The sequence below is a fragment of the Dryobates pubescens genome, chromosome 26 (genome assembly GCF_014839835.1).
Source record: "Dryobates pubescens isolate bDryPub1 chromosome 26, bDryPub1.pri, whole genome shotgun sequence".
NCBI classification, from domain to species: Eukaryota; Metazoa; Chordata; class Aves; order Piciformes; family Picidae; genus Dryobates; species Dryobates pubescens.
In genome coordinates this window covers 4620734-4648241 of record NC_071637.1, presented here as the reverse complement: position 1 = coordinate 4648241, position 27508 = coordinate 4620734, and the positions used below count along the sequence as shown (strand labels likewise).

The 27508-nt window shown below is 48.9% G+C and overlaps 1 protein-coding gene across 6 annotated transcripts in view; it reads right to left on the bottom strand.

The window, feature by feature from the left end:
- Positions 1–1250: 1250 nt before the first annotated feature.
- EYA2 (EYA transcriptional coactivator and phosphatase 2) overlaps positions 1251–27508 on the bottom strand; it is a 101340-nt gene continuing 75082 nt past the window's right edge. For all 6 annotated transcript variants that reach the window (XM_054173636.1, XM_054173635.1, XM_054173631.1 and 3 more), the window contains 7 exons: positions 16672–16761; positions 10735–10793; positions 8845–9005; positions 7333–7447; positions 6682–6803; positions 5319–5419; positions 1251–1745 (listed from right to left, as the gene is read on the bottom strand). In XM_054173636.1, the coding sequence (XP_054029611.1) occupies positions 1665–1745; positions 5319–5419; positions 6682–6803; positions 7333–7447; positions 8845–9005; positions 10735–10793; positions 16672–16761 (729 nt within the window). In that variant the 3' untranslated portion in view covers positions 1251–1664. The remainder of the gene's footprint in view (positions 1746–5318; positions 5420–6681; positions 6804–7332; positions 7448–8844; positions 9006–10734; positions 10794–16671; positions 16762–27508) is intronic.

Sequence of the window (27508 nt, the reverse complement as noted above, 5' to 3'; positions counted from 1 at the left end):
TGCCCTCGTGTGGTCGGACAGGAGAAGCTCAGCACAGGGAAAGGGCCTGAGCGCAGCCTCTCCTGCCCCACGCCCGGCCCTCACGGGGGGCTTTGCAACTGTTTTTCAATGCAGCTCTCTGATTATTGACAGAGTGCTGCATTCTTACAGCGGGGGTGGGCCGTTTGTTGATGCCAGCTAATGCCTGTTACATCTGCTGCATGGCTGCTGCCTTTGGAGCCAGAGACTCTGATCAGTCTCTGGGATTCTGACTTTCTGTTTTAGTCTGCCCCAAAACCCTCTCCATGTCCTAATCAAGAAGGGGTTTCCTGAGGTAGATACTTTTAGGCCGTAGGAGTAGGACTTGTGTCACACTTGTCATTCATGTAACCCTCACCTGTTTGGTCTCGACTGGCACGTGGCAGGTGAGGGTAGAGTAAGTGTAAGGTATGGGTAAGTGCTCCTTGCTGCATCTCTCCAACACCTTGCTCCAGTGAGGCTCTAACCCTTCTGAGGTGAGCTGGGCCACAGTAAGCAGGAATGAGCAGGTTTGGAAGCAAATTAGAGACCTCCAGGGCCAGAGAATTGAGCTGTGACAGCAAGGAGAACAGGCCAGCTCTGCAGCCATCCTACAGCTGTGGCTTAAACAGGCACAGCTGTGGGCTCTGCCTGCCCTCTGAAGGACACCTTCCATTTGCTCTTTGCCCCACCAACAGACACAGGAGCTGGCTACAGCCTCCACCTGGCACCCGAGGGGCTCTGTTCAGAGTCCTTGCAGCCAAACCCCACCTTGAAACGGGGAGGATGTATTTTACAAGCAGCTCTAGAGCCAAGAGTGGCTTGGAGAGCAGAGAGCAGGTAAACTAGTCCCCCAAAATGTAAACACTTTTTTATTGAATGCCTTTCACTCATCACAAGGTACTTGTTCCTCACCCCCAAGCCCCAGATGCAGCATAAGGCACCGTGTAGACACATGCACAGTCCACGTACCACCTGTGTGAGATGTCAAAGCACAGCTGGAGTCCTCCCCAGCAGTACCATGTGTCCCTGGTATCACTGTACACACCATCGTCTTCCCCAGGGCTTGTTCTGGAGAAATCAACCATTAATTTAGAATGACAAGACCCACCCTCCCCACCCTACCCCTTCCCTCCCTCCCTCCCCTCCCCAGGAAGCCAGATTAAAAACACAGGTAGAGCTTAATACCAGAATAATGAGATTAGTTCATAAATTAAACAAATACAAAAAGAAAATTAAAACAAAGGAAAAACAAAACCAAACCAAAACAAATCAACAGTTTCACTCTCATTTCCAGAAGGTCCCATGGGATGTGCAGAGACTCCTTCCTGTGTCCTCTTCCCCTTTCAAAAGCAAGGAAACTGCCAAGCAGACCCAAGGCTTCAGTAAGTCTGCTCTTGGTGGCATAAGGCAGCTACAGCTCCATGCCTCCAGCTGTAGCCAGCGAGTTAGCTGAAGGCTTCTCCTCTGTCCAAAGGAAGGACCACTTGGGACAATGTTCTTTGGCTGCAGGTTCTGAAAGGATTCCACTGAAAGGGTTCTCCTTCAAAAAAAGGAAAAACTGCAGTTGCTGGGGGGTGGTTTTTACTAAGAAAATGTTGAGGACTTGGTGGACCCCAGGGAACAGTTTGAGTGAAGCCCTCACAGTGCTCAGGCCTTGGGCTCTGCTACAAGTATTCAAGTTCCAAGGCGTGCCGAAGAGCTTCCAGGTCAGCATGACAGGAGATTCTCCAGAAGGGCATGTTGTGCTAGAGTGAAACCAAGAGAGAGGAGGGTGAGGGTTGGGTTAACACTGACAGCAACACAACTATCTTAGTTTGCATCCTCAGCAACAGCTCTGGACCTGGGCCACCAGGCTGTCACAGGCAAGGGGGCTCACCAGAGAGAGGAAGGGAGAGGGAAGTGTAGTGAGGAAGGCAGCTCCATAATTCTGGAGTGTCCTGCTCCAGAGGGGATGGAGGCTGCAGGCTGCCTTTCTGACCTTGACTCCCTTCTCTCCCACCCCTCCCTCACCCCCACCCTTCACCCCCCATTAATTAGAAACAACTTCAGGTGTTGTCAGTGCTTTACAGACAAAGCTTAGCTGTTACAAAAAGCAGTTAACAAGACTTATTAAAATGTAAACAGAAGAACAAAATGCCCCCCCAGTGAAACCCATTCTTAACCATTCCCTTCCCAAGCCACCTGCAGCAGTGGCTCGTGTCCTGGAGATGCAGGAACTGGCTCATTGCTCAGATCAGTTATTCACTTAGCTGTGATATGCTGTAGGGCAGCCTGTCCCACCCACCACCCACCCACCCCCGACTGCCTCACTCCTGGTTTTGAGGCTCTCTTGTAGTCTTCTCCTGCCTCCCAATTCACATGTATTGTGATACAGCTGAAGTCCAAGTTCTAACCAGCCAGCTCCACCTGAAACCTGGGCAGGTCAGGTACCTGTGACCTGCTCCATCACCCTCAGACCATCCTGGCTGATCTGGAAACGGAGTAGCCCCTGGGAAAATAAGACTTGCATCTGACAGAGGGCAAAGTACCAACTGTTTGATGTGCTGTTGAACAAAAGCAGTTCAGTGATGTGGGGGACCTGGAACTGTCACCTGCTAAGGTACAACCAGGTCTCTGCAGGCTCTGTCAGAACCAGGTTGCTCTGCAGCCATGAGCAGCAGCTGCAGAACCTGTGGCTGCTTGCAAAGAGGCAACTTTAAAATAATGAAACCTTGCTTCTAGAGCTGACTACAGACAACTGTCCTTGGTGTGCTCTGCCAAGACTGGGATTAGAGCTGGATTAATTTCTCCTCCAAAAACAATTCAAGCACTTTTGCACTTCAAATTTGACAACATCAGGGCTTGTGATTTGCTTTGCTTCCTCCCAGCTGCTGCTCTCTGTACAGCCAGAGCTCTGTGTGCAGTGACAAACCCAGGGAAAGCCTCCACTGACAGAGCTTGCTCCTCCCAGCACAGGAATAAACTTTCTGGGCATTTTCTCACTGTAAGCATCCAGCTTCTGATGAACAGCTTAGGCTAAGCTTGGGAGAGCATGGATGGCTCTGAAGGGAGATGTTCCAAGTGTGGAAAAAACCCACTGCAGTGCTCCCAGGTGTTTTATTTGCACAGTGTCTCCCTACAGCCCTCTAATGTTTAACCATGACTGGAACTGCCCCCTGGTCTGTTGCCTATCAGACACTGCCACTGTTTCCTTCAGGCTGTTTAACTGTTTGTGTAGAGACAGCCAACAGACAGCTGAAGCCACTGGAATCCACTGCTCTGCAATTTCACTGTAAGGGGAAAAGTTATTTCCTTCTCCCTCCCCCTTCCCTGGTTGTTATTAAACCCCCTCCATTAAATGATGTTTTTCTTGGCCTCCCAGCCGCTGCTGCTCAGCACCTACAGCTGTGTCCCTCAGACAGGTGAGGAAAACTCACCCCCTGAAAGAGAGAAGCTGTCAGTGCTGCCCCAAGACAGTGAAAGGCTCTACCTCTTCCCTGCCCTTTCTGTGTGCCGAAAGCTCAGGAGTGTGGCAGCCTTGACTGATGATTGTCATCCATCAAAGCAGGTGACAGCCCAGCAAAGAATGTGCTCTGCTAATGGGAGAGAGGCTTAGGCCAGGAGACACAAGCAAGAGGGCTCTTGAAATCCTGGCACAGAAGGTTGCTGAATCCTTCCCACTTCTCCACAGAGCCAGACAGCCCTTGCAGCCTTTGATGCTGCCATGGTCACTGACCCAGTGCCTTTGAAATATGGCACAGGGATGTCAAAAGCAGCAGGCTATCATCCCTTCATTCCCAATCATGCATTTTGGACTCTTCTCTACAGCTCCTTAACCCCTCATGAACTGGGGAACCCTCTGCAGATCTAGCTAGGTGGACACAGGTGTTGCTGCACTACGAAAGAGCTTTGAAGATGGCCTGAGATACAATTCAAGGGACAGCACACATGCCTGTTACCTTATTTGAGAGACCCCTTTGTTCCTGGGCTTGTGCACCCAGTGGGCTCAAATTTGCTTGGAAAGTCTGCAGGATCTCCACTCAGAACTGAGGGCTCAGGTCCTGCAACACAGGGCTCAGCTGCCCAGCTGAGTTCCTCTGATGTCACAGTTTGTGCATCACTGAGCTCCCACTCTCTGCCTGTTGCAAACCAAGCAGCTTGCTGAAGGCAGGACTCATGCAGTCAGTGCCTGTGTCTCAGCAAATGCATCTCAAGGGTAGTTCTGCAGTCACATCAGGAGCACAAGACCCAGGAGGCATAAAGATATCTTGCAGAGAATGCTTGCTAGTAGCAAATTGTGCTCCTGGCCCTGGAAAGCCAAAGCCATGGAGTCCAGGCAGGTTCCTTCTCTGAAGTAGGAAGTGAAAAGTGTGGCTGTGCAATTCTCCTGTTGCACGGCTCAGGTGATGCACCTGACTGCCTCCCTCTGGGTCTGTGTTGTTGCTCTCCATGCTTCTGCAGCTCCTACACTGAAACCCCACAGGTATGGCAGAAGGGATTCCTGGCTCTGTCTCTAGTCCCTTCCCCACAGAGTCACCATAAGCAGCTTTGGTCTTCTCAGGTTTTGCTTTTCTCTCTTCCAGGCTCTGGGGTTTCAGCTTCTCTCCTCTCCCAGTCCAATCAAAACAAAGCACCTTCAGCTGGCCCCTGAAACCCCAGTTCTTGTTGCCCAGACAGTGGACACTAATGAGTGGAGGGCTCAGCTGGATGCACAGGTTGGTCCCTTTCATTCTTCCCATGGCTGCCAATGCCAGGGGGCCACATCTGTGCAGGGGCATGAAACAGTACCTAAGGATAGTGCTGCTTTGGCAGCTTCTGCTCTGTCTGGTCCCTCCTTCTAACTTCACCTGTAAACTTAATGCCAGTGGTCCATCAGCCATTGATAAAGGCAGCAACTCAGTACCAGGCCCTTGGGGACTCACTCCAAAGATGTCACACGCTAAGAACTGAAGGAGTCAGCAATACAGGGGTGGAGCTGTGCATGTTCTAATCAGTCATTCAAAACTCACCCCAGTAATCTGGCATTTCCACAAGCAACCCTTCACCTTGCTGGCTCACCTGGGATCACACACACTGGGCTTTTCCTTTTCATGGGTTTAAAGAAACCTTTATTAAGCAAGAATGATTCCTGGGAGGTGTGACACAGCCACTGCCTGGCAGCTGCCCAGGCTGGGGCTTTACAGCACAAAACTTCTCACAAGTCTGCTAAGTGTTCTGCACAAGAAGAAATGAGACTAACTGTAAACTGTTCACATGGAGGGAGCTTCATTAATGCTCAAGTAAAGACAGGGTCATGGAAATGAAAACCTGGAGGAATCCATGGCATCCACAAACTGTACCTTTTTTGCTCCCTGTTCCTCTTCAACACCATCTCCTATTACAATGTACACGGCTTTCCTCCCAAACCTCTGCATTATCCTTTCAAAGCAGCTCTCCTTCCCTGAGCAACAGAAGGAAAAACACATTTGAGCTGGACACATAGAATCATAGAATCAATAAGGTTGGAAAAGACCTCAAAGATCATCAAGTCCAACCTCTCACCCAACACCTCATGACTACTAAACCATGGCTCCAAGTGCCACATCCAATCCCCTCTTGAACACATCCTGGGACAGTGACTCCACCACCTCCCTGGGCAGCACATCCCAATGGCCAACAACTCTTTCTGTGAAGAACTTTCTCCTCACCTCCAGCCTAAACTTCCCCTGCCACAGCTTGATATTGTGTCCTCTTGTTCTGGTGTTGGTTGCCTGGGAGAAGAGACCAACCCCCACCTGGCTACAACCTCCCTTCAGGTAGTTGTAGAGAGCAATGAGGTCTCCCCCAAGCCTCCTCCTCTCCAGGCTAAGCAGCCCCAGCTCCCTCAGCCTCTCCTCATAGGGCTTGTGCTCAAGGCCTCTCCCCAGCCTTGTTGCCCTTCTCTGGACACATTCCAGAGTCTCAAGGTAGGGCTGCTGTTAGGTACTAGAAGTGGTGTTGGGACCCAGCTGAATTTGCTGCCACATTCCTCATTGTCTTTAGAAATCAGAACCTAACTGAATCTTATCTGAGGTTGATTCTCTCCATCTCAGGACAGTTTCTAGCATTTCCAGCCAAGGACTTCCATGTGCTGCCAGTATTCCATAAGCTTTGTGACTTGGATGCACTGCTTAGAGTGGCCACTGGGGGAGTGATGTGACACACTAGTGGCACCCAGGTCCAAGAGTCCTCTCCTGTTCCTTCCAGTTGCAGTCAAAACATGACAATACCATCCTCAGAGGTTCAAACACTTGTACCAGAAAGAACAGAACAAAAAATGAGCCCTGCCTCTATCTATAACTCACAGGGCTTCATAAAGCTTGCTGAGGACACTAAACCCCTCTGCAGGATCCAAATAGTGGTTTTGTCTGTAACAGCTCCAAGCAGAGCAGCTTCCTCCTGGCTGGGTGCAGCTGAACATCCCACATGCAGCAGATGCTCCACAGGGTGAGTGTTTTTCAGGCTCACTCACCATGGAGACACTTGGGAAGCCTTTGATGTGTTTTTTTGGCAGCCTGTACTAGGTGAAGTGTGGGCAGTCAGGATGTGAGTTAGGAAATGTGTAAACATGGAGCTGAAAATAGAGCTCATAGCCTGCCTGTTGTGACTGGGGGGATGGATGTGCCTGACATGGGACACAACATCAGTATGTCTTTGCTGAGGCCTGAGTTAAGCTGCTCTTACCTGTTTTTGTTGCACTGTAAATGTTCTCAATGGGGAAGACAGTGCCCAGTCCATAGAGAAGCACTTTGGCCAGAGCTGGGATGAGCTGAGTTGTTGTGACCAACACATTCACACAGTTAGGCCTAGAAAACAAAAGTCAGAAGAGACCAATCTGTGCTTCTTGCTTCTGCTCTGGGCTGAGAGATGGCAGGAAGCAAACCCTGTCTTGCAATTGGAAGTTCCCAAGCTGTTGGGAGATGCCACAGCTAGAGACAGATTATGTCAGTACTGCTAATGCCTTCGTACCGGCTTGGCAGAATGAAGCACACACACACCAAGCCAGCAGCAGTGATGCAGCCTCACTGCATGAGGGCCAGGATCTCCTTTGCAGGAATTCAAACACAAGGTAAGAATGCCTACACTGGGTGCTTTGAGTGAACATGGCCAGGGATGGAAGGGCCTTTTGCTCCCTGCTCTTGGAAAGCTGCTCACATGAGGAGTGTGCCACAGATGAGAAGCCAGTTCAGCACCTCAGGCTCAGTCCTGATAACCCAAGTCTGGCAGACACGTGCAGATTGGCCTCCTGCAGGCTGGCCAGCAAAGTTTAGGGGTGGGGAGAAGCAAAGGAGATCCTGGACCAAGCCTGCAGGCAATTCTCTAAGCTGCTCTTACCGGGAGTGTATCAAATTCAGCGCCTTCAGAGCGTGTGTGAGCCAGAGATCAGTCAGTGCTTCAAGTTCTGCTCTCAGCTGCAGCCAGGTTTCCCTCTTAGGAGCTCCTATTAAACCTGCAGGCAGGGAAAGCATCTTTTCAGAAGCACAGAAAGGGAGTCCCATGGCTTTGTGTTAGAATGCAAAGGGCTCCTGCCTGCGTCCTGAACCCTGTCTCTGCCACTGTCCTTCTCCTGGCCCCAGTGCAGGCTGCTTCCCATTGCCCACTTCCAGGTTACTCCAAGGCTCTGCCCTGAGGTGTAGGATGCCCTGCTGCAGCATACTGCTGCGTTGCTTAGCTCAGCCTCCTTCCTCTCCAGCAGAATGGCATCAGCCTCCTGCACACTGCAGGGCCACCTCTCTCCTGGAGTTAGCATTAAGCTTGCCTGGGAAGTGAGTGAAAGGACAGAAGAGCTGTGCATAGCAGGTGATGGCCTCAGCTGAGAGACACCTGAAGCCAGGATGGTTTTGTTCCTCCTGGAAAGCTATCCATGGTTTCCAGCACATGTGGCTAAGGGATTCCTCCAACCAAAAAGGAAAGTGATAAAGAAGAGCTTTGCTTCTTCCTCCTTCTAGTCAGAGACCTGGCACTGATGTGCTAAAAAAGTAGCAGACCAGCCTGTTGGAAGAAGATGGTGTTGGATGATAGGTTGGACTCAATGATCTCAAAGGTCTCTTTGAACCTGGTCTATTCTATTCTATTCTATTCTATTAGATTCTATTCGATTCTATTCTATTCTATTTCTATTTCTATTTCTATTCTATTCTATCTGCCTGGAGCTAGCTGAGCTGAAGAAATCCAGGGCATCCTGCATTTAGTGGTACTGTTTTCTATTCTACTCTATTCTACTCTACTCTACTCTCCTCTCCTCTCCTCTCCTCTCCTCTCCTCTATTCTATTCTATTCTATTCTATTCCATTCCATTCCATTCCATTCCATTCCATTCCATTCCATTCCATTCCATTCCATTCCATTCCATTCCATTCCATTCCATTCCACTCCACTCCATTCCACTCCATTCCATTCTATCTGCCTGGAGCTAGCTGAGCTGAAGAAACCCAGGGCATCCTGCATCTGGTGGCACTGTTTTGAGGGAGTGAAAATCAAATCACTGTGATCCAAAAGTGCTTTCAGACAGACAGAAATGCTTTCCCCTGTGGGGGGGCGGGAAAGGGCATGTTTAGCTTTGAACTGTTTGCTTGCTGCCTAAATGCTTTGGAACGTTGAAGTGGGCTGCTCTATTGCCACAACAAAGCCCCACAATTGGACTTGGGTCCTTCTCAAACCGCTCCCCTAGGTGTTTCAGCAATCTCTCCTGCAAACGCTGGGCAGCATTCAGGGATGACTGCTGGAACGCTTGCCCAGCAAAGTGTTCTTACCACGCTGCTCTCTACACCTCCTCCACAGATGTCCCTAGCAGGGTCGGGAGGATGTGGAAGACGCAAGGCAGGCTGGCTGCCCGCAGGCACTCACCCCCCACGTTGTTCCTGTAGGTGTTGTAGAGCTCCTTGACGCGCCGGTAGCGGAACGCCAGCTTCCGCATCCAGTCCACGCCGCCGTGCACGCCCGAGCCCAGGCACAGGCTGGCGCTGGCGCTGGAGCTGTGGAAGCCATCCGCAGAGAAGTTGTAGGTGCTGGGGAGGGGGAGGCAAGGGGAGAGCTCAGCGGCAGGGCAGGCTGCAGAGTGCCTGAGGGGAGCAGGAGGGGTGGAGGCAGGCGGCGGCAGAGGTCCCCGCAGGGCATCTCCTGCGCAGCCACTGCTACGGAGCCAGAAACTGCCCTCCTGTGAGCACAGCTCATCCAGCCAGCTTCAGGGCCTCTGGACCACAGCACATCTGAGTGTCCTCACCTGCTGCCAAGGTAACTGAGAAATACCCACATCCTAAAGGAGGAAATCCTGAGGCTACCTTTGTGCCTCAGCTGTTCAGCTGAGCTGCACAAATGTGGAGCCAAAGGCCCTCAATACAGACACCTCAGTGCACTCAGATCTCAGATCTGTGCACAGCTGCTCAGGCTCTGAACAGGCAGCAGAGCAAGAAAAAAAGAGGAGCCTTAACTGCCTGCAGGTCTCAGGCTGAGCTGTGCTGGAAGAGGGCAGCCACATCTCATGGGCACAGCTGGCTGGGTCAGGCCACCAGTCACTGGACTGGGACAAACTGGGCTTGAACCAGAGCAAGGAAAGGGACAGCAACAAGGGTTAGTGACTGAGACCTACCCACCTCAACTGCAGCCTGAAGTTAGCTGAGTCTGTGGTGCTTCTGACACCTCACTGGGAGAGCAGCCCAGCGAGCAGCCCAGTAGCTTGGCTACTGACATCCCCTTCTAGAAAGCCCTGATGCCACTGTGTTCTGAATTAGAGCATCCAGGTGGCAGCTGCAGCCAGCTCAGCCTTGCTGCCCACACAGGCAAGCCCTGGGCAGCTGAGGAGTGGTATTGAAACAAGAGAACCCACTCAGGCAGGGGCATTTCAGTGTTCAGGATAAGCTGTCAGCATGCAGATCTTTATCTCACTCCTAGTGCACTGGCTGAGATAAACCACAAATGAATGTCTGAGTGCCTGCACAAGTGTCCAGACTCACCTGCCTGCAGGCCACTGGAGCCAAAGGCCCTCAATACAGACACCTCAGCACACTGCACAGCACAAACTAGTGTCTCAGCTGCCACCAAAAGCCTTGCAGGTGTTCTCTGCAGAAGGAAAAGTCTCTTCCCTAAAACACTTCACTGTTTTTAATGCTGCTTCTGCACCAGTTTCTCATCATGACCAGCCATGCAAACACAAATTACACAACTCTGTGAGCTCTGCACCTTTCATTCCTCTGCCAATTGCCACAAGTCTGCAGGAAACACTCTGTGACAGGTAGATGCAGTTGTACAGCAGAGGTTTTTATGTAGCTGCTGATCTAACTCACACAGTACAATGTTTGGTGCTGCTTAGGTACAAGTGTCTACCAGTGACAAGACTCTGGTGTAGCAAGGTCCATAACCTGCACTGCTAAACCCATTCATGACAGATTGAGCAGTGAGAAACCTTTCAGTCTGGTTTTGAAGTACTTTTGCCACACCTGTGCCAGCTGGCTGGGCTATGCCGTGGCAGACACTAGTGAGGTCTGCCTGGAATCCAGCCTGATTTGAGCTGTATTTCCAGAGCAGCAAAAAGCTCAGGGCATGACAGGAGGCACAGGCATATTAATGTGAGCAAGGGGACTCTGCTTCTGTGTGCTTTGTAAATGCAGACAGCATGGAGCCAGGGAGGGGAGAGGGCACAGGCTGACAATGTTATTTTACATCACTGACCAGCCCCCTGCTGTTTTCAAACAACTGGGGACTACCTGACCTGCAGCTTCCAGCCTGGAGATCCCCTACCTTAGATCTTGGCCATTATCATCTGAGGATACATCATCTATGTGGATCTGGTCACAGTCCTGAGGAGAGCACGGAAAAAGAGACAGCAGTAAGTAGATGCTTTGAAACACGTTGAAAGAACGTAATGAAAAACGACTTTGAGGGCAGTGTGAAGCAGATCAAATCTCACATGTTGCTAGCATTGTCTGGCACAGTCGAGCCAGGAAGCTGTTAGAACCAGGCAACACAGCACTTCCACAAAATGTGAACAGACAGAGTGTGTGTGAGGGAGATCTGCTGCTGTCTAAGGGCACAACAGCTCTGGAATGACACAGTAAGTGCAGCTCCTTCCTATGCAGGCAGGAGGGACAGATGCTTGTGTTCCAGCCAGGAAAACTGAGTGTTTTCAGCTCTGTGTGCATGATAAGGCAGAGGTTTGGCAGCCCTACCCCCAGTGAGAATACTGCTTTGAACAGAAGGTGCATGCCCACTTCATTACAAGAGAAGATCTGTCCCAAAGAAATCTCCAGAGATGCCTGACCTGCTGCTCTGCCCGGTTGGTCTGAGGGGGCTGAGCTTCCTTTGTGAAGCAGGGAAGCTGGGCTGAGGCACTGGATGTGGCACCCTTTCATATCCCCAGCCACAGAGAGAGGTAAGGAACAATGTGTGTCACTAATGAAGAGACCTATGCACAGGACACTGAAGCAGAATCCTGCAGAAGTAAGAACTCTGTCTAGAGCTTATCTTCCAAAATTCTTCATTCATGGAATGGTGAAGGCCCTGCCTCAAAAATGTGAGAAATGTTCTTTCTTTGCTTTCTTTCTTTGTCTTAAGATTAGAAAGAGAAAAATCAGAAAGCTTCTCCCACCACCTTCAACCTCCTTTCTCCATGCCCCTTGCAGGTAGAAACACACCAGAAAGCCTTGAAGCTGCTGAACTCTGTCTCTTGTTCTGGTTGGCTTTTTTCAGCAGAGGTGAAAGCAGTTGGTACAAGCCCCTGAAGAGAACAGCTGAGCCACCCCAGGTACAGTTAGTCTCCAGCACCTCAGTATTTTGCAGACCCCAGAGTCTGCCCTGCCTTCCTTACACAGCTGTGAGTTTCATGAATTACTTGAAACCAGGCTCTTTAAAAAACCCCAAGACTCCCACCACAAGTAACCAGACCTGCCAGCAGTGACACAGTCTCACACATACTTCTTGTCTGTGACACTGAGATCTTCTGCAGTGGTTGTCTCAGATAATTCTCAACAAGACAGAGGATCTTAGCTGCTTCTTGTCTCTTACCAGCCTGTCACTGGGGAGTAGAGTTCTGTGTGTAACCGGAGTGAAGCAGCTGAACAGCAGATCTCTGCTGGCACCTCTCTCTCCTCCACCCCCATCCTCTTCTGAGCACCCCTCCCTCCCAGTAGCTGTTGTGAGCCCTGCTGGGATAATACTGCTGCAGCCCAGTCCACTCCAGCTGTATGCTGTGGGGTGTTGAGTCAGGGCAGAGGCATTTGTGCAGGAATCTGTTTTCCTCATCTGTGGATGAATTGTTCTGTACACTGAGGTGTGACAACAGCAGCTATCACATTTCTAACTTCATAAAGCACTATGACACTTGGGGAGACACTACCTCATAGTCCACTGGCTGAGCCTATCATGTTACTGGGTGACACAGAGGGAAGCTGGTCAAAGCAAGAATGTGGGCCCTGTTTTACTACTTGGTTGTGAGACCAATTTTTCATTCTTGCAGAACTTCCTTGAAATCTTAGGGAGTGTAGAGTCGAGGCAGGAGAGCTGGGCTGCTGCAAAGCAGCTCCTGAGGATTCAAACAGTCTGCAGTGGGGACACCTCCCAGTTTTCACTCCTGCTGCCTTTCTAAAACAATACTCTATGATCTCAGATTTGTATGCTGTGTGGCACATACAGCCTGTTACTGTGGAAGACCTCAGCCAACCCTCACAGCTCCTGGAGCAGACCTGCTTTTTCTCTTCTGGAATCTCTAGGTCAGCCTGTGCTACACAACCTGCCTCCAGCTGGGACCAGACCCCTGTATCCATACTTAAAGGGGTCTGAGCTAATGCAGCTTTGGCAATGTACTGCAGGCTTAGAGAAAGCCAGGAGGGGGTTGGTCTCTCCTCCCAGGCAACCAGCACCAGAACAAGAGGACACAGTCTCAAGCTGCACCAGGGGAAGTTTAGTCTCAAGGTGAGGAGAAAGTTCTTCACTGAGAGGGTCATTAGCCATTGGAATGTGCTGCCCAGGGAGGTGGTGGAGTCACCGTCCCTGGAGGTGTTCAAGGGGGGACTGGATGTGGCACTTGGAGCCATGGTTTAGTCATGAGGTCTGTGGTGACAGGTTGGACTTGATGATCTTTGAGGTCTCTTCCAACCTTGGTGACTCTGTGAAAGCTTTTGCTGCCTTCTTGTGCAACACAAGCTGTTCCTGAGGGGCATGGAGAGGCTCCTGGAGCTCCTTCTGATCCTCTCAGGTATGTCTCACGCACATATGAAAACAAGTTAGGAATGCACAGATTGTCCATTTGTGTAGCAGCACTGTGACAGAGATTTTTTTAAACATCTCATGGATTCATTGATCAGTGGAACCTGCATCCCTCCTTAGGCAGGAGATTAACAGCTCCCAGAACACAGAACCTCCAACCTGAGAGGCAGTAACTTGGAAGCACACCAGACCCCTGGTCTGTTAAGTCCTCAGCCCCTTGTCAGTCCTCCTGTTTCCCAGGGTGATAGACAATAGTATCTCCTGTGGCACCAGGGTGGAAGGTGCTGTTCTTCAGCCTGCATCACAGTGTGAACAAAAGGCACCTGGGAGGAAAAGCAGAATCCTGGAACCCCACAGACTGTGTTTTAACTGCACTGGAACCTTGGGCAACTCCCTTTCTCCCAGCTTCCAAAAGGGGAACAGAGTGAGGATTGCCTCCTTCCAAGTGCACATCTGCTGCCATTCTGCAGCGTGCTCAGAGGTCTCTGCACACGACTGCTGCCACGGTCTGCACTGCACATGTCACACCTACAGGCCTGCACTTCCAGAACAGGGCAGTGCTTGTGCCACTGCATGCCCTGGAAGGGCAACACACCAACTGCCTTGGGCAAGGGTGGAGGTCTTGGTCCTGCTACAGGGCTGGCACACCACGAAGTGGAATCATGGACCTCCCTCCCTGCCCTCAATCAGCTGGCAAAAGAGTCCAGCTTCAAAGATGTACAACTGAAGAGTTAACTTGCTGACAGAATCTCTTCCTGTAAAAAGACCAAAGTGTTAGGAGGAGCCTAGGTCTAAGGCTCCCCCAGCCCTGGGGACCTGTGATCATCCTCTTCCTGTACAAGTAGCCTGAGGTTTGGGGTGAGTCAAATGGGAAACTGGCCCCTCTACTAGGCTGCAGCATGAGGAGAGGTGGGGTGGAGCAGGTTGTCTGAATGGATCTCCTGGATCACCTTTTCACACACCCAAGATTCCCACTCCTGAGCATAGTGGGAAAAAGGTACACAGAAAATGCAGCCAGGAAGCAGCTGCCTGAACCCCACCTGGGTGAATTCTGAAGCCAGCTGAAGCCCTGGCTGACAGCAGAGTCTCAGAATCCCTTTTTTTTTGATAGAAGAAAAGGAATATTGCAGTTCAGGCTCCTCACAGTCAGAATGTGAAGCCAGTTTTGTGCTGTGATGTGAGATGACATCCTCACCGAGCTAAGAAGGATCCCACAGCTTTCCTAGGGGCCGAGCAAATCCTTGCTGTATCTGTGGTCAGATGAGGTACTTCTGGGCATACTTCAAAAGGGCTTCACACCCTGGCAGCACCTTCTGCTCTGCACAGCACTGAAGCTGCAGCCAGCAAAAGAAACCATTCCCTTGTGCTAAAGCAAGGTAATAACTGATTCCTTTGTCCAGGCTGTGTCTCTGGTGAGGATGGGTGACATTTCCCCTACTTCTCCCCCAGCTTCTACTGTCAGGACTGGGGCCAGCCATGCTCTGGCTGGTTTGGACTGCTGGGCTTCCCAAAATGCCTGAGCTTGGCTATGGAGTTGTGCTAGAGGAAAGGTTTGCTATGTTTAGCATTATCCAGTGAAAGCACTCCTGCTTTGGTCCTGCTTTCTTAGTTACAGCTTCTTCCACCCTGTCCCAGCAGAGTCAGAAGCGTTTCAGCCCTGCGTGGTTTCAGCTTATTTGGCCTTGTACAGGCCAGTGTCAGACCACAGGATGGTGCTGATGTATACAGTAATGCTTGTGGGGTCACAGCAGCAGCAGCTTTTGTGCTTGGGGTTTTAGCAATCTCTTTTTTTCAGAGTATAATTCACTGCATTTTTGGTAAGCTTTGCACTTGGTGAGCTGTGATCCTTAAACAGAGTTTGGGAATACTCAAAGCTAATTTTTTGTTGTTGTTTAGCTTTTCCTTCCTTTATGTCTGGAAACCACAGAAGCAGCACAACATCTTAACTTCTTCTAATTAAAACCTTTGCTCTGCTGTAGTGGCTGAAGAACTTGAGAGGCCATCAAAGACCAAACTGACCTAAGGGCTCTGCTGCTGGCAGCCAAAGCTGTCACTGACTGATAGAGGTGCAGGGTCTGACTGAAGGCAGACAAGTCACAATTCCATGTTGTCAAGCAGGGAGGAAACTTGTTTTAAAACATGATTTGCCATCTTCTGTTCTTGCAGAAGTTTAGATAGGCAGTGAGTTTCTGGAGGGTGGCTTTGCGCAGGGCACAGAGCTTTGCTGCATCATAACATAAGATCTGCTGGGTGGAAAGTGCTGCTTGCACACTGAATATTATCCCTGCATCTACAGCACCTATGGCTCCCAAGCAGCACCTCTCATTGTTTGGGCTTTTTCCTAAGAGAAGGATCTTTTTCACTTGGCAATTTCCTTGCCTTCATCACCAACTCACTCTGAAAAAAGCTGAGAGAGGAAAAACCTGTCAGTTTAGGTGCTGCCCACTACTCCTCTTGGAAAGGAAATGAAAATTCTCAGTAAGTGCAACCTTGGATTAGGAGGAGCCAGGTGGTAGGGAAGGTTGCACCTCCTGAAATGCAGAGGACCACAGTGCAAGCAAGCAGTTAAGGAAGTAGAAGTTCTTGCTGAACTCATCAGGGACAGAAAATGTTCTCTCATTTAATCTAGACACAGAAGCAAATTCTTTCTTTTCCAGATGAAGAGAAAGTCCACACAGGTCTGCCCAAGGATGCCAGATCTTTTCCCACCAAACACCTCCAAGCAGTATTCTGACTCCAAGGTGCCCACAGCACAAACCCCTGCCTTGGTAACTCACTTTGTGTGGGGCTCATCCAGACTATTTCTGCTGATCACAGATTTTCATCAGCACTCTACAGCTGTTTCTCAGTTGGTGACACAATTCTGCTGCCATCACTGTGATTGAATTTTACCATATATTGAAAAGAATTTTTGCTTTGTATGAGACATAGTCAGACCTCACCACGTCCCAGACAGGGAGGATTCTTCCTCTTGGCCTCTGATGTTGAAACTCCCAGTTTCATCTTGCAGTGTGCCTGAGCTTGAGCAGACCTCCTGCTCTGTCTGTGTGCACAAACAGAGCTTCCTCAGGAACAGAGAGCCTTTAAACAAACCTCTGGGCTGGCTCGCAGCTAATTGCTACCTGCCCCATAGGATCTATGCTAATTTAGCTTAATAAAATTATGAAATAGCAAATTTCAGGAGAGGCAGCAGCAATGTCCTCATGATTAGATTTAGTAAAACTGCCCAAAGCCATCACTGTTAATGTGTACTTAGGAAAAAAAAAAAGACTCCTTAACAGAATGAAGATGTCAAAGGCAGGCAGTGAAGTATGCTTCCAATAAGCCCATCTCAGGCCCATTTCTTTGGGGTCAAAAAATGAAAGTTTCTTGGGCAGAAAAAAACCCAAGTTTGTAGAGCAGATGCAAATGATTAGAGATGGAGATGCAAATAATTAGAGAGGGAGATGTTAAACAAAATAAGCAGCTACATACCTCCAGGTCATTAAAGAACAGATGTGTGTCTGCAAGGTTGAAGATCATCTCCTCCATCATAAGCCCTATCCGCACCGACGTCGTGGTGTCCTGTTAGAGGAGAACCAATTTGTTTCCATTCACTTCCAGCTTTTGTTTCTTTTGCTGTTGTTTTGTTGTTTGTTTTTTTTCCCCCCCACACACATCCCTGTTTCTGCAAACTGGTTCATTAAAGTAATTTCTTTTCCCCAGTGTCTCTTAACGTGACTTTTCCCCATCTCGCTCTTTTGCTTTCCTCGATAATCAAATGCTGCTCTCTTTGGGGTGTCTATGGCTCATTGTGACCCACAATGGCCCACACACTTCTGAAGAGGTAACAAGAACATTTCAGCACCTGGGACTATGGCAGGATTGCTTCACTAGGTTAGCCCAAGAGAGCAGCAGCATTAGTGAAAGGTTAGGAGACAAGTTACAAGCAGCAGAGCATGCAGAGGGTGATACTTTCCTGACCACATCCTACAAACCAGCCACAGCTCAGCATTGTCCTCTTCTACTATCAAACAGCAACCTGGTGAAAACAGCACCCAGGAGTTCAACCATCAAGTGAGTCTCTTCCTCTAGATCCATGGGATGGATCTTCTCTGGCATGCTAGCTCAGGTGCTCAGCACAGAACAGAAAGGCCATTTCCCTTTCCTCTGGCTTAGAGGGCTACCTGGGCAGCTGACTGCACATACACAGCAGATCTACTTGGTCCTCCAAGCTGCCCCTTGGATGGGGGATGGAGGCAGCAAGCCTGCCACAGCTCCTGGCTTACTTCTCCAAAGCTGCTCGGTAGGCACTGGACACATCCTCTGCGGATCTCTTACTCTGAAACACAACCAAGGGCACCCAGCCTGGTGCCCTGCAACATTAAATGGGTCTTAGCTGCTTTTCCATGTCCCTCATGCTAAACATCAGCCACCTCTGCTGCCCCCACACAACTGACCTTGTTCCTAAACCCACAACAAAAGCACAGAAAAACACTGTGCTGGAAAGAAGGTCTCCAGCAGAATGCTGCCTTATTCCTTCAACACTTCAAACACACCGAGATGGTCTGACAAGCACTGGTAGCTCAAAAGCGCTGTGCCTGCTCCAACTAAACAACAACAGACAACTTGAAAAGAAGAAAAGAACATTCCCACAACAGGCTTTTTTTGCCTTTTCCCTTTTTCTTTGGGTAATTCATCTTCATTAGGGCAGGGATCTCTCATCTTTATGCTCCTGTGGGTGGTTTTCCCCCACCAGAGCTGCAAGCCACGCCGAAGCAGGGCAGACTGCCGCGGAGTCTTTGCTCTAATGCTCTGCAGATTTCTGTGGACTCATGTTATTGTGCCACAGGAGCATGATGAATTAGTTGAGGAGCTGTAACAGGGAGCACAATGTTTGGAGGATGGAGGACATTTCAATCAGGCTCTGTGGCAGATGCTGTCGACATGGCTGGTGTGTCACACACTAACCTCGTTATTCCGCATTCTTGGGGCAGCTCTCTTTAATTGGAGCAGAATGCTGTGGCTTCAGCCACGTCTGACTCAGAAGCTTTGTGCCCATCTACAGAAAAAGCTCTGTCACTCCTGTTTAAAAGTGCTTGCTGCTGTCCCAGAAGGAAGGGTACTTTCTCCTCTGGGCAAAAAGTAAACTTCATCAGGCTTGCCTTGAACATGTCTCCAACTTATTGATGACCTGGATGAGGGTATTGAGTCCAGCATCAGTAAATTTGTGGATGACACCAAGCTGGGGGCAGGAGTTGATCTGCTGGAGGGTACAGAGGCTCTGCAGAGGGACCTGGACAGGCTGGACAGATGGGCAGAGTCCAAGGGCATGAGATAGAACACATCCAAGTGCCGGGTTCTGCACATTGGCCACAACAACCCCATGCAGTGCTACAGGCTGGGGTCAGAGTGGCTGAGAGCGGCCAGGCAGAGAGGGATCTGGGGGTACTGGTTGATGGTAGGCTGAACATGAGCCTGCAGTGTGCCCAGGCAGCCAAGAGGGCCAATGGCATCCTGGACTGCATCAGGAACAGTGTGGCCAGCAGGAGCAGGGAAGTCATTCTCCCCCTGTACACTGCACTGGTTAGGCCACACCTCGAGTACTGTGTCCAGTTCTGGGCTCCTCAGTTTAGGAAGGAGGTTGACTTGCTGGAACGAGTCCAGAGAAGGGCAACAAAGTTGGTGAGGGGGTTGGAACACAGCCCTGTGAGGAGAGGCTGAGGGAGCTGGGGCTACTTAGCCTGGAGAAGAGGAGACTCAGGGGTGACCTTATTGCTCTCTACAACTACCTGAAGCGGGGTTGTAGACAGGCAGAGGTTGGTCTCTTCTCCCAGGCAACCAGCACCAGAACAAGAGGACACAGTCTCAGGCTGCACCAGGGGAGGTTTAGGCTGGATGTCAGGAAAAAGTTCTATACAGAGAGAGTGATTGCCCATTGGAATGTGCTGCCTGGGGAGGTGGTGGAGTCACCATCATTGGAGGTGTTCAGGAGGAGACTTGATGGGGTGCTTGGTGCCATGGGTTAGTTGTTTGGGTGGTGTTGGATTGGTTGAGGGGTTGGACGCAATGATCTTGAAGGTCTCTTCCAACCTGGTCTGGTCTATTCTATTCTACTCTACTCTATTCTAATTTGAAGCCCCAAGCCCAGCAACAGAGGCAGGAGCAGGGCATCTGACTGGCCCCACGTGAACAGCGCCAAATCAAATTTCACTGCCCAGGTGTAGTGACATAGGGGAACTGCTCTGAGGCAAACATGCTGCTAGGAAGAAATTATTTGGTAAAATAGTTTTTAATGAAGCAATTTATTTTTTTTATCCATTTCAAGGACCATTAGCCTTTAAAACTCTTTCAGGAAATCTCTTTGGTCAGTATCTGTCATTTATCCCCTGAGTTTTGTCTGTGGCTTCATTGGCATTAATCACTAATGGGGAGTGGGAAACATTTCCAGGGTGTATGAAGTTACCTTCTCTTAAACTAAACAGCGTGGAAATTAAACTGTAGTTGAGGTGGGGGGGGGGGAGGGGGAGAATAAAAAAATCTTTCTCTTGAGATAGAGAATGTGATGGAATGAAAATAAAACAGAAAAATGCACTTTACCACCCAGAGGGGAAGTCGTTTGGGGAAAATGATTTGGCATCGCTGCCTTCACAGTATGGACATTTCCTCTACAGCAAGGCAGGCTTCCAAGTCTTACAGAGGCTGATAAAGTTAAAAGGCAAATCAGCACTCCCAGCATGACAGAGGTGTCTAGAGGCACCAGGCCAGGGTTCCACTGGCAGTTATTTATTTGCATTGCTGCAGCATCTAGAAGCGCTGGGCCCAGACCTGAACCCCACTGTGCTAGAGGCTGTACCCACACAGACAGGCATGCTTGCTGCAGCTTTCAAGTGTGAGTGGACAGGAAAGCAGCAAACTGAGACAGGCCTGACCATCACCCTGCTGCCCAGCCTCTCTGTACAGGGGGCAAACAGGCTGAAAGACAATGATCAGATTTATCTGAGGACGTTGATAGAGAGCTCTTCATAGGCACAGAAATCCTCTGCCACTACAGGATGCCTCTGTGCTGCAGGGGATGCCCTGGGGCACTGCTAATGTCCACGTGGCTTGAGGAGAGCAAGGAAAAGTTGCTGCATTCCTAGCAGTGATCCCTGCTAAGGTGTCCTGTTATAGCAGAAGTGCACCATAGAGGTCTGGGAGCCAGCTTCCTGAACACATAAAGCCAATGTTTTCTGATGCACGTGAAGCCCCAAGAAGGATGCACCACAGACAGCTTGAAATCAAATCTCCTCCAGGAACCACTTTTTACAGTGAAAACAGAATTAATCTAAAAATTCAACCCTGAGTGCTTGTTCAGTAACTTTAGAAGAGTGAGGTCCTACCCCTCTGCTAACCTACCAGTCATGCTTCCACAAACAAGGACAATGAGAGGCAGGGGTAGAAAACAGGCAATAAACTCCTTCAGTAAACAAAACCTCCAGCTCCACAGTGCATCCCTGGGTGCCCCACTTCTGTCATGCACCACTGCTGCAGTTTCCTTGAGGGTCAAAATTACACAGTCCCACAAATTACTTTTAGTGCTGACCTCTGGTGCTCAGCCATGACAGACCAGGCACTCCTGACGCTCCAACAAAGCTTTAACAGGCTTCTTCCCATGGGCTAGGGAAAATGAGCGGTGGCCATTCTGGAGCATTCTTTCTGGAAGGGGCTGATATTCCCCCTCCTCAACACCCTCACTTTTAGCAAACAGCAATCCATTTCTCCTGAGTGCACTGCTTGAGGGAACAGAGGGGCAGAAAGCCCCCATTCCCTACTGCTCCTTCCTAAACTATAAAGAGTCAAAACACACAGAGTAAGAGAGGCCTTTGCTCAACATTCTGCACCAAAAAAGTTTGCCCTGAGAAGCACCCTTAGACAGGTCTCTACTGATTGTTACAGCTGTGACTTTCAGCTAAGGACTGGTGGCCACTTGCCTGCTGCTGACAACAGCCACACCTTTTGAACAAGGTCATTTCCACTGGCACTCTCAGCTCCATATCTGCTTATTTTGGGGTAGTTTTGCTGCCTGCTCAGCAGACACTCATGCTAGGGGAAAGTTTAGGTTAACAGAAGCCTGTGGAGCATGCTGCAGAGGAAGACCCAAGTGTCCCTTCGTCAAAGGGAACTTCCCCTATCCTCATGGCATCACTGAGACGTTTGCTGTGATTGCTTTCCTGCACTGCCCCTTGTCCTTGAACTGGTTCTGTACATCAGAAATTAACTGCATTTTAGAATTCCAGCCTGAGGCCAGTTTTGCCCACCTTGCCTAAAATTAGTTTATTTCTGCTGTCATTTTGTCCCTTCATTTTGAGTAACAAGTTGGCAGAAGATGACAGAACGTTAGGGGCTGGAAGGGACCTCAGAAGATCATCCAGTCCAACTCCCCCTGCCACAGCAGGATCACCTATACCAGAATCACATGGTCAGATAGCTAAGATCAGATCAGAAGGTTAAGAGCAGCTTGTTAAACAGCCTTTGGTCTGTTTTTGCTTGGAGATGACTTCCACAAAAATTGGAGATGAGCAAAGAACAAAGATTTCCTGTTACAGCAGTGGGTTAGAATGGAAGGTTAGGTCTGCTCACTCCCTTTAAAACTCTTGACTAGCCATTGTTTCAGCAGAGCAAAGGGAATGCAGAATGTGTAAGCAGAGCCAAAGTGGCTTTAATTCAGCAAATGTGGGTACAAGTAGCTGCAGGTATGCTGCAGCATGCACAATGTAGGTCCCCAGACCCTTTTTCAGGAGCTAAACTACACAGAAGCCTGCACTGCTATATCTTCACTGCTAAAGGCAAAAGCCATGTGCATTGCAGGCACACCTCAAACTGCACAGTCAGCATCCTCCCCAATGGCTCTGTACTAAAGCCTTCTTACTACAGCTCACCTGGAACACTGAGACTGATCCTCCACAAACTGCTTACACTTGCCCTGGAGTATGCATTAAGAGGGATGTGTTTGTTAACACCTGCAGCTGCTCCTAATCCAGCTGGCTGGCTGTCCACAGACAGCTCTCCTCTCTTGTTCACTGTGATTTTTGAAGGAAGGGAGAAGCAGACTTATCTCTGGCAATCTCTCAAGTACAAGTCACTCTTGCCTCCCATCCTGGCTCCAAAGCCCATTCCAAGCCTCTGCCTTACAGGTACCCTGTTCAGACTTGCAAGCCATTAGCAAAAGGGCAAAGCTGGCTCCTTTCAGACAGGCAACAAATCAGCTTGTCTGACTCTGCTCCTATTTAGCCATGTGCCAATTAACCTGACGTTCACAATGTCCAGACAAAGTCCTTCTGAGCATGGATCTTAGATCCAGGCCTCCTCCCCCTGCTTTAAAATTTCAAAAAAAAAGGGGGAAAAGCCCTAGCATTTAAAAGTAATCAGCCTCTTTAAATCCCTGCCAAATACCTGTTTATGCCATGAGCAAATAATTACTTTTCTACAAGGAAGAAAGTATTAATTAAGAGCATTCATCAGACCCCTATTCTCTAGGGTTTATCTGCCACAGGTGTCAGCCAGAGGTGAGAGACGGATTAGGACACAATCAAGGGCTTTCTAAGTTAGATCTCCTTGTGGTTAGCTGTTAATATGAAGTTGTCAGCAAAAGAAAGAATTTAATAGTTTAAATTAGATTTAATTACTTGGAAACCCCTGGAAAATGGACCAGCTTGGTTGTAGTATAAAAATCATCATAATACACTAGCACAGATGCCAGTGCCTGGGCCACATGTTCCAACAAAACAAGTCTGGGAGAATAATCCTTGTAACATTTGATACCTTGATCAGAATTGGAGCCCTGAATGATGCTCTCCCAGAGGAACAGGAAATTAAACATGTGCACCAGCTCTAGCTCAGGTAAGTCCCCGTCTTTTTGAGGCAGGGAACACTTTTGGTTCTTTCCTGCTCTTGAGTGCCTTAGCTTGCCATTTTTATCTGTTTAAGACACAGGCTAAAGCTAGACCCAGCTTCCCACAGCTTTTCGAGGAAGAGAGTTGTGTGTATTTGTGAGGAAAGCTGCTCTGAATAAGAAAAGTACCTCAGGAGCTGAAACCCATTTTCAGCAGTAACTGCCCTTCAGACCTTTCTAACAGGACTGTCCTGTTTCAAATCCCTCAGCTTCTCAGGCCCTGGAAGTTTTTCCCTCCAAATGAAGATCTGTTGTTTTACCTCAATGACACAGCCAGGTTCATGAAGACAATCCAGGCAGTTTCACAGAATCATAGAATTGTCAGGGTTGGAAGGGACCTCAAGGATCATCCAGTTCCAACCCCACTGCTATGGGCAGGGACACCTCATACTAGATCAGGTTGCTCAGAGCCACATTTAGCTTGGCTTTAGAAACTTCCAGGGATGAGGCTTCCACTACCTCCCTGGGCAACCATGAGCAGTATCTACAATCAGCACAGTGTGAAGCTGTGAAAAGCCTGTGCTGGACAGAGAGCAAACATAATTTAATCTCTTTTCAGGTATCCTTTTTATATTCACTCTTACTGTGCCTTACCAGGCACAGTATTGATTACTATTTACTGCAGTACTCTTTTTGCTGGCAGGTATCTCTTCAGAAATGGTTGGGGATTACACCCTCCACTAAATCAATGGACATGTCAGTCACTAACTCCTCACATTCAACAGCACACAGAGGCTGAAAAGTTTCTTCTCCTTCTCTAAATGACCTATGCTGAGGGACAAGCAGTAATGACCATGCTAATTTATCCAGTTTCTGAACCCAGGACTTCTGAAATGGATTCCAGTCCCGTGGGAACACTGCACTTAAATACAGGTTAAAAGCTGGGCTGTGGTGTTCCAGAATAAATGGCTATTATTTTTATTTAGTTATAGAAAAGGTTCATGACCAAATGTCTGCAAATATTGGGTTTTTTTTAAATACACAGGGTATAAATGTCAAAAGAGGCAGTGGAATTTAAACCTAATGCATCTTCATTTCCTTCCCCACCACTCAGCAAAGGCACTGCATTTCTCCATGTAAGGCCTGGGAATCTCTGTGAAAACACACGAGCCCTGCAAAGCCTGGTGGGAGCAGATCCCTATGTGTAATCCTCAGCATATTTTGCACAGGCAGCCTCCTTGGGTTTTTAAAACTCTTGTTCCCTTAAAACTAACTCACAATTCAGAGATGTACTTGAATACTGTGTCCAGTTCTGGAACCCCTATTACAAGAAAGATCTGGATGTGCTAGGACATGTCCAGAGAAGGGCCACAAGGATGATCAGAGGGCTGAAGCTCCTCTCCTATGCAGACAGACTGAAAGAGTTGGGGTGGTTCAGTCTGGAGAGGAGAAGGCTCTGAGGAGAACTTATTGTGGCCTTCCAGTATCTGAAGAGGGCTACAAGAAAGCTGGGGAGAGACTTTGTAGGGTGTCAGTTAGGGACAGGACTAGGGGGAATGGAGCAAAAATAGAAGTGGGCAGATTCAGATTGGATGTTAGGAAGAAATTCTTCACCACGAGGAGAGGCTGAGGGAGCTGGGGTTGTTTAGCCTGGAGAAGAGGAGGCTCAGGGGAGACCTTATTGCTCTCTACAACTACCTGAAGGGAGGTTGTAGCCAGATGGAGGTTGGTCTCTTCTCCCAGGCAATCAGCATCAGAACAAGAGGACACAGTCTCAAACTGCACCAGGGGAGGTTTAGGCTCGAGGCGAGGGGAAAGCTCTTCACAGGGAGAGTTGTTGGCCGTTGGAATGTGCTGCCAAGGGAGGTGGTGGAGTCAGCATCCCTGGAGCTGTTCAAGAGGGGATTTCACATGGCACTTAGTGCCATGGTTTAGTAGTCATGAGGTGTTGGGTAACAGGTTGGACTTCATGATCTTTGAGGTTTTTTCCAACCTTATTGATTCTATGATTCTGTAAGGGTGGTGAGACACCAGCACAGGTTGCCCAGGGAGGTGGTGGAAGTTTCCCTGAATCTTTTAAAGCCAGGCTGGAAGTGGCTCTGACCATCCTGGTCTAGTGTGAGGCATCCCTACCTATGGTAGGGGGGTTGGAACTAGGTGGTTCTTGAGGTCCCTTCCAACCCTGACAATTCTATGACTCCATGCCAGAAAGCAGGTTCCCTTTGCTCCTGCCCGTTTGACAACCCAGCATGGTTTCTGATACATCTTTTTATGTCCAAAATAATCCTTTAATACTTCCAAATGCCACACATGCAGTGTGCTTAGAAACCCCTCTGCTCACCTAAGCTCTAGTACAAGAGGTTACATCCACAGGAGCTCAGAGCATCTCCCGTGCCCACCATCTCAGCTGCTGTGGGTCTGGTTTTGCTGTTCCTGCCGCTGCTTCCCGTGGAGCAGTGCAGATGATAAACACAGATGTTTGCTCCTGAAATACACATCTGAAATCATCAGATGGCTGGAATTATTTACTCCCCTCTCTCCAATAATGAACTAATAATTGATATAGCAGCATGTCTAAAGTAACAGACTGTTTTATTACCTGCAGTGATTGAATGCTTTTTTAATTTAACTTAAAAAGGCATTAAATGCAAGGGCTAGCCTCCAGTGGGCGAAAAAACCTCCAGCTTCCTCAGAAAATCCTTTCCAAATTGTATTCATCTTGACTTAATCCATGATCTACTGAGTGAATTAGGCTCTTATTTGTTTTGAAAATCTATTTTATGGAGTTCCAAGGACTGTGTTTTCCTTAGGAAGGGCTTACTCTGCCTTTCGGACCAGGATGCCTGCTAGCAGCCCTCAGCGAAGGCCTCCGCAGGTTCTGAGCGTCCCAAGGTGCCCCACACATATGACTAACAAAATGTAAATAAACACAGCTGAGCCAGTAAGAAATTGGAAGGTTTTCTCATTAAAGAAATAAAATAAACAGATGTCCTTAAGCACTTTGGCTCATGTTTGTCAAAGGAATGGAAAGCTCTCAGATGTTTGAACAGCAGTAGTGATATAAGGCCACATCTCAAGGAGAGAAGGAAAAGAACGACGCCGTGGCACTCAGAATTAGCTGGGAGCTCTCAGGGGAGGCTGCTTTTGATTTGAACCTTAGCAACTCCTACAAATAGTTTTTAACAGCCCAGCAATAAAATGGGGTTTTATTCCTTCTCAGTTTGTAAAGCAGTAAAGGACAGATTCGGCCATTAGAAGCATGAATCACCATCAGATTTGATTAAATCCCTCTGGTGTTTCAGCCAGGCCCTGGTCTGGGGTCCTGCAGGAGAACAAAGCAGACAGCACAAAGCTACTTGCAGCACTCAATGAAAGCAGGAAAAAGAAGAGGGGCGGGGGGGGATCAGCCCAAGGATTTTACAAGGATCTTGGGTAGAGCCAAGCAGGAACTTTTCAATGACTGGGTTTTTTAATTGAAAATTATAATTCACTTAAAGGAAAACTTTATGTGAGAACATGTTACTGCCAGTGAAACGTCTGAGGAACAAGGTTTCTTAGATCCACAGCGTTTCTGCTGAGAGCAGGACAGCCCAGGTCACAGCCAGCCAACACACAGCAGCTGTGACATGTGCTTGGAATGCTAGAAAGTCATAAAGTTTATGTCCTGTCCTCAGCTGGGCCAAGCAGCAACTTTAGCTGCTCTGCCCAAAAGGTCTTGAGGCCCTGCTGTGGTTGAGAGACCCTCTCCTAGTCCTTGACATCCCTGTGCAAGTTGCTCATCAGAGAGGCAGAGCTCGTTTCACACAGGATGGAAAGCTGAGTGCTGTCCTGTCCCTGTCTCTCTGATTCTGTCTGCTGACAGCTTGGGTAAAGCTCATGTTGGCACTTCTGAAATGCAAAAACAACAACAAAATACAGCTCTGATAGCAAAGCAGCCTTTACATCCATCAAATAACTAAAGACACATTACAGTCCTCACTGAAAGCCGCCAGAGTGGCAGCTCCAGGCAAAGCCACCATGTACTCCAGGCTCACAGGGCACAGCCTAGCAGAGGCCATCCCAACACCTTTCAGTCAAGGGTGACTGCAATGTGGAACACGGCTCTGCATGGCTGTGGTTGCAAGCTCAGACAGAACCTGCTTTAATGAGATTTTGCAGTATGTTTTTGTTCATTTAAGCCAATTCAAGATGTTGAACAACCTCAGATATTCCTGTGCATCCTACAGGGGATTTTATAGAGCATAACTCACAGGCATCAGCAGGCATCACCAGACTGCTGGAAAAGATTCAGCACAACAGAAGGACTTAGACTGTCCCAAGTATTCAGTTCTTTAAGTCAGTGCTAAACTAAAATCCTTTCCACTTGGCTCCAGGATTTCAGAGTAACTTGCAGGAAATGCTGAATTTTACCTCTGGATTTTACTTGAATCACAACTCCTTTTGACACTAAAATCCCAA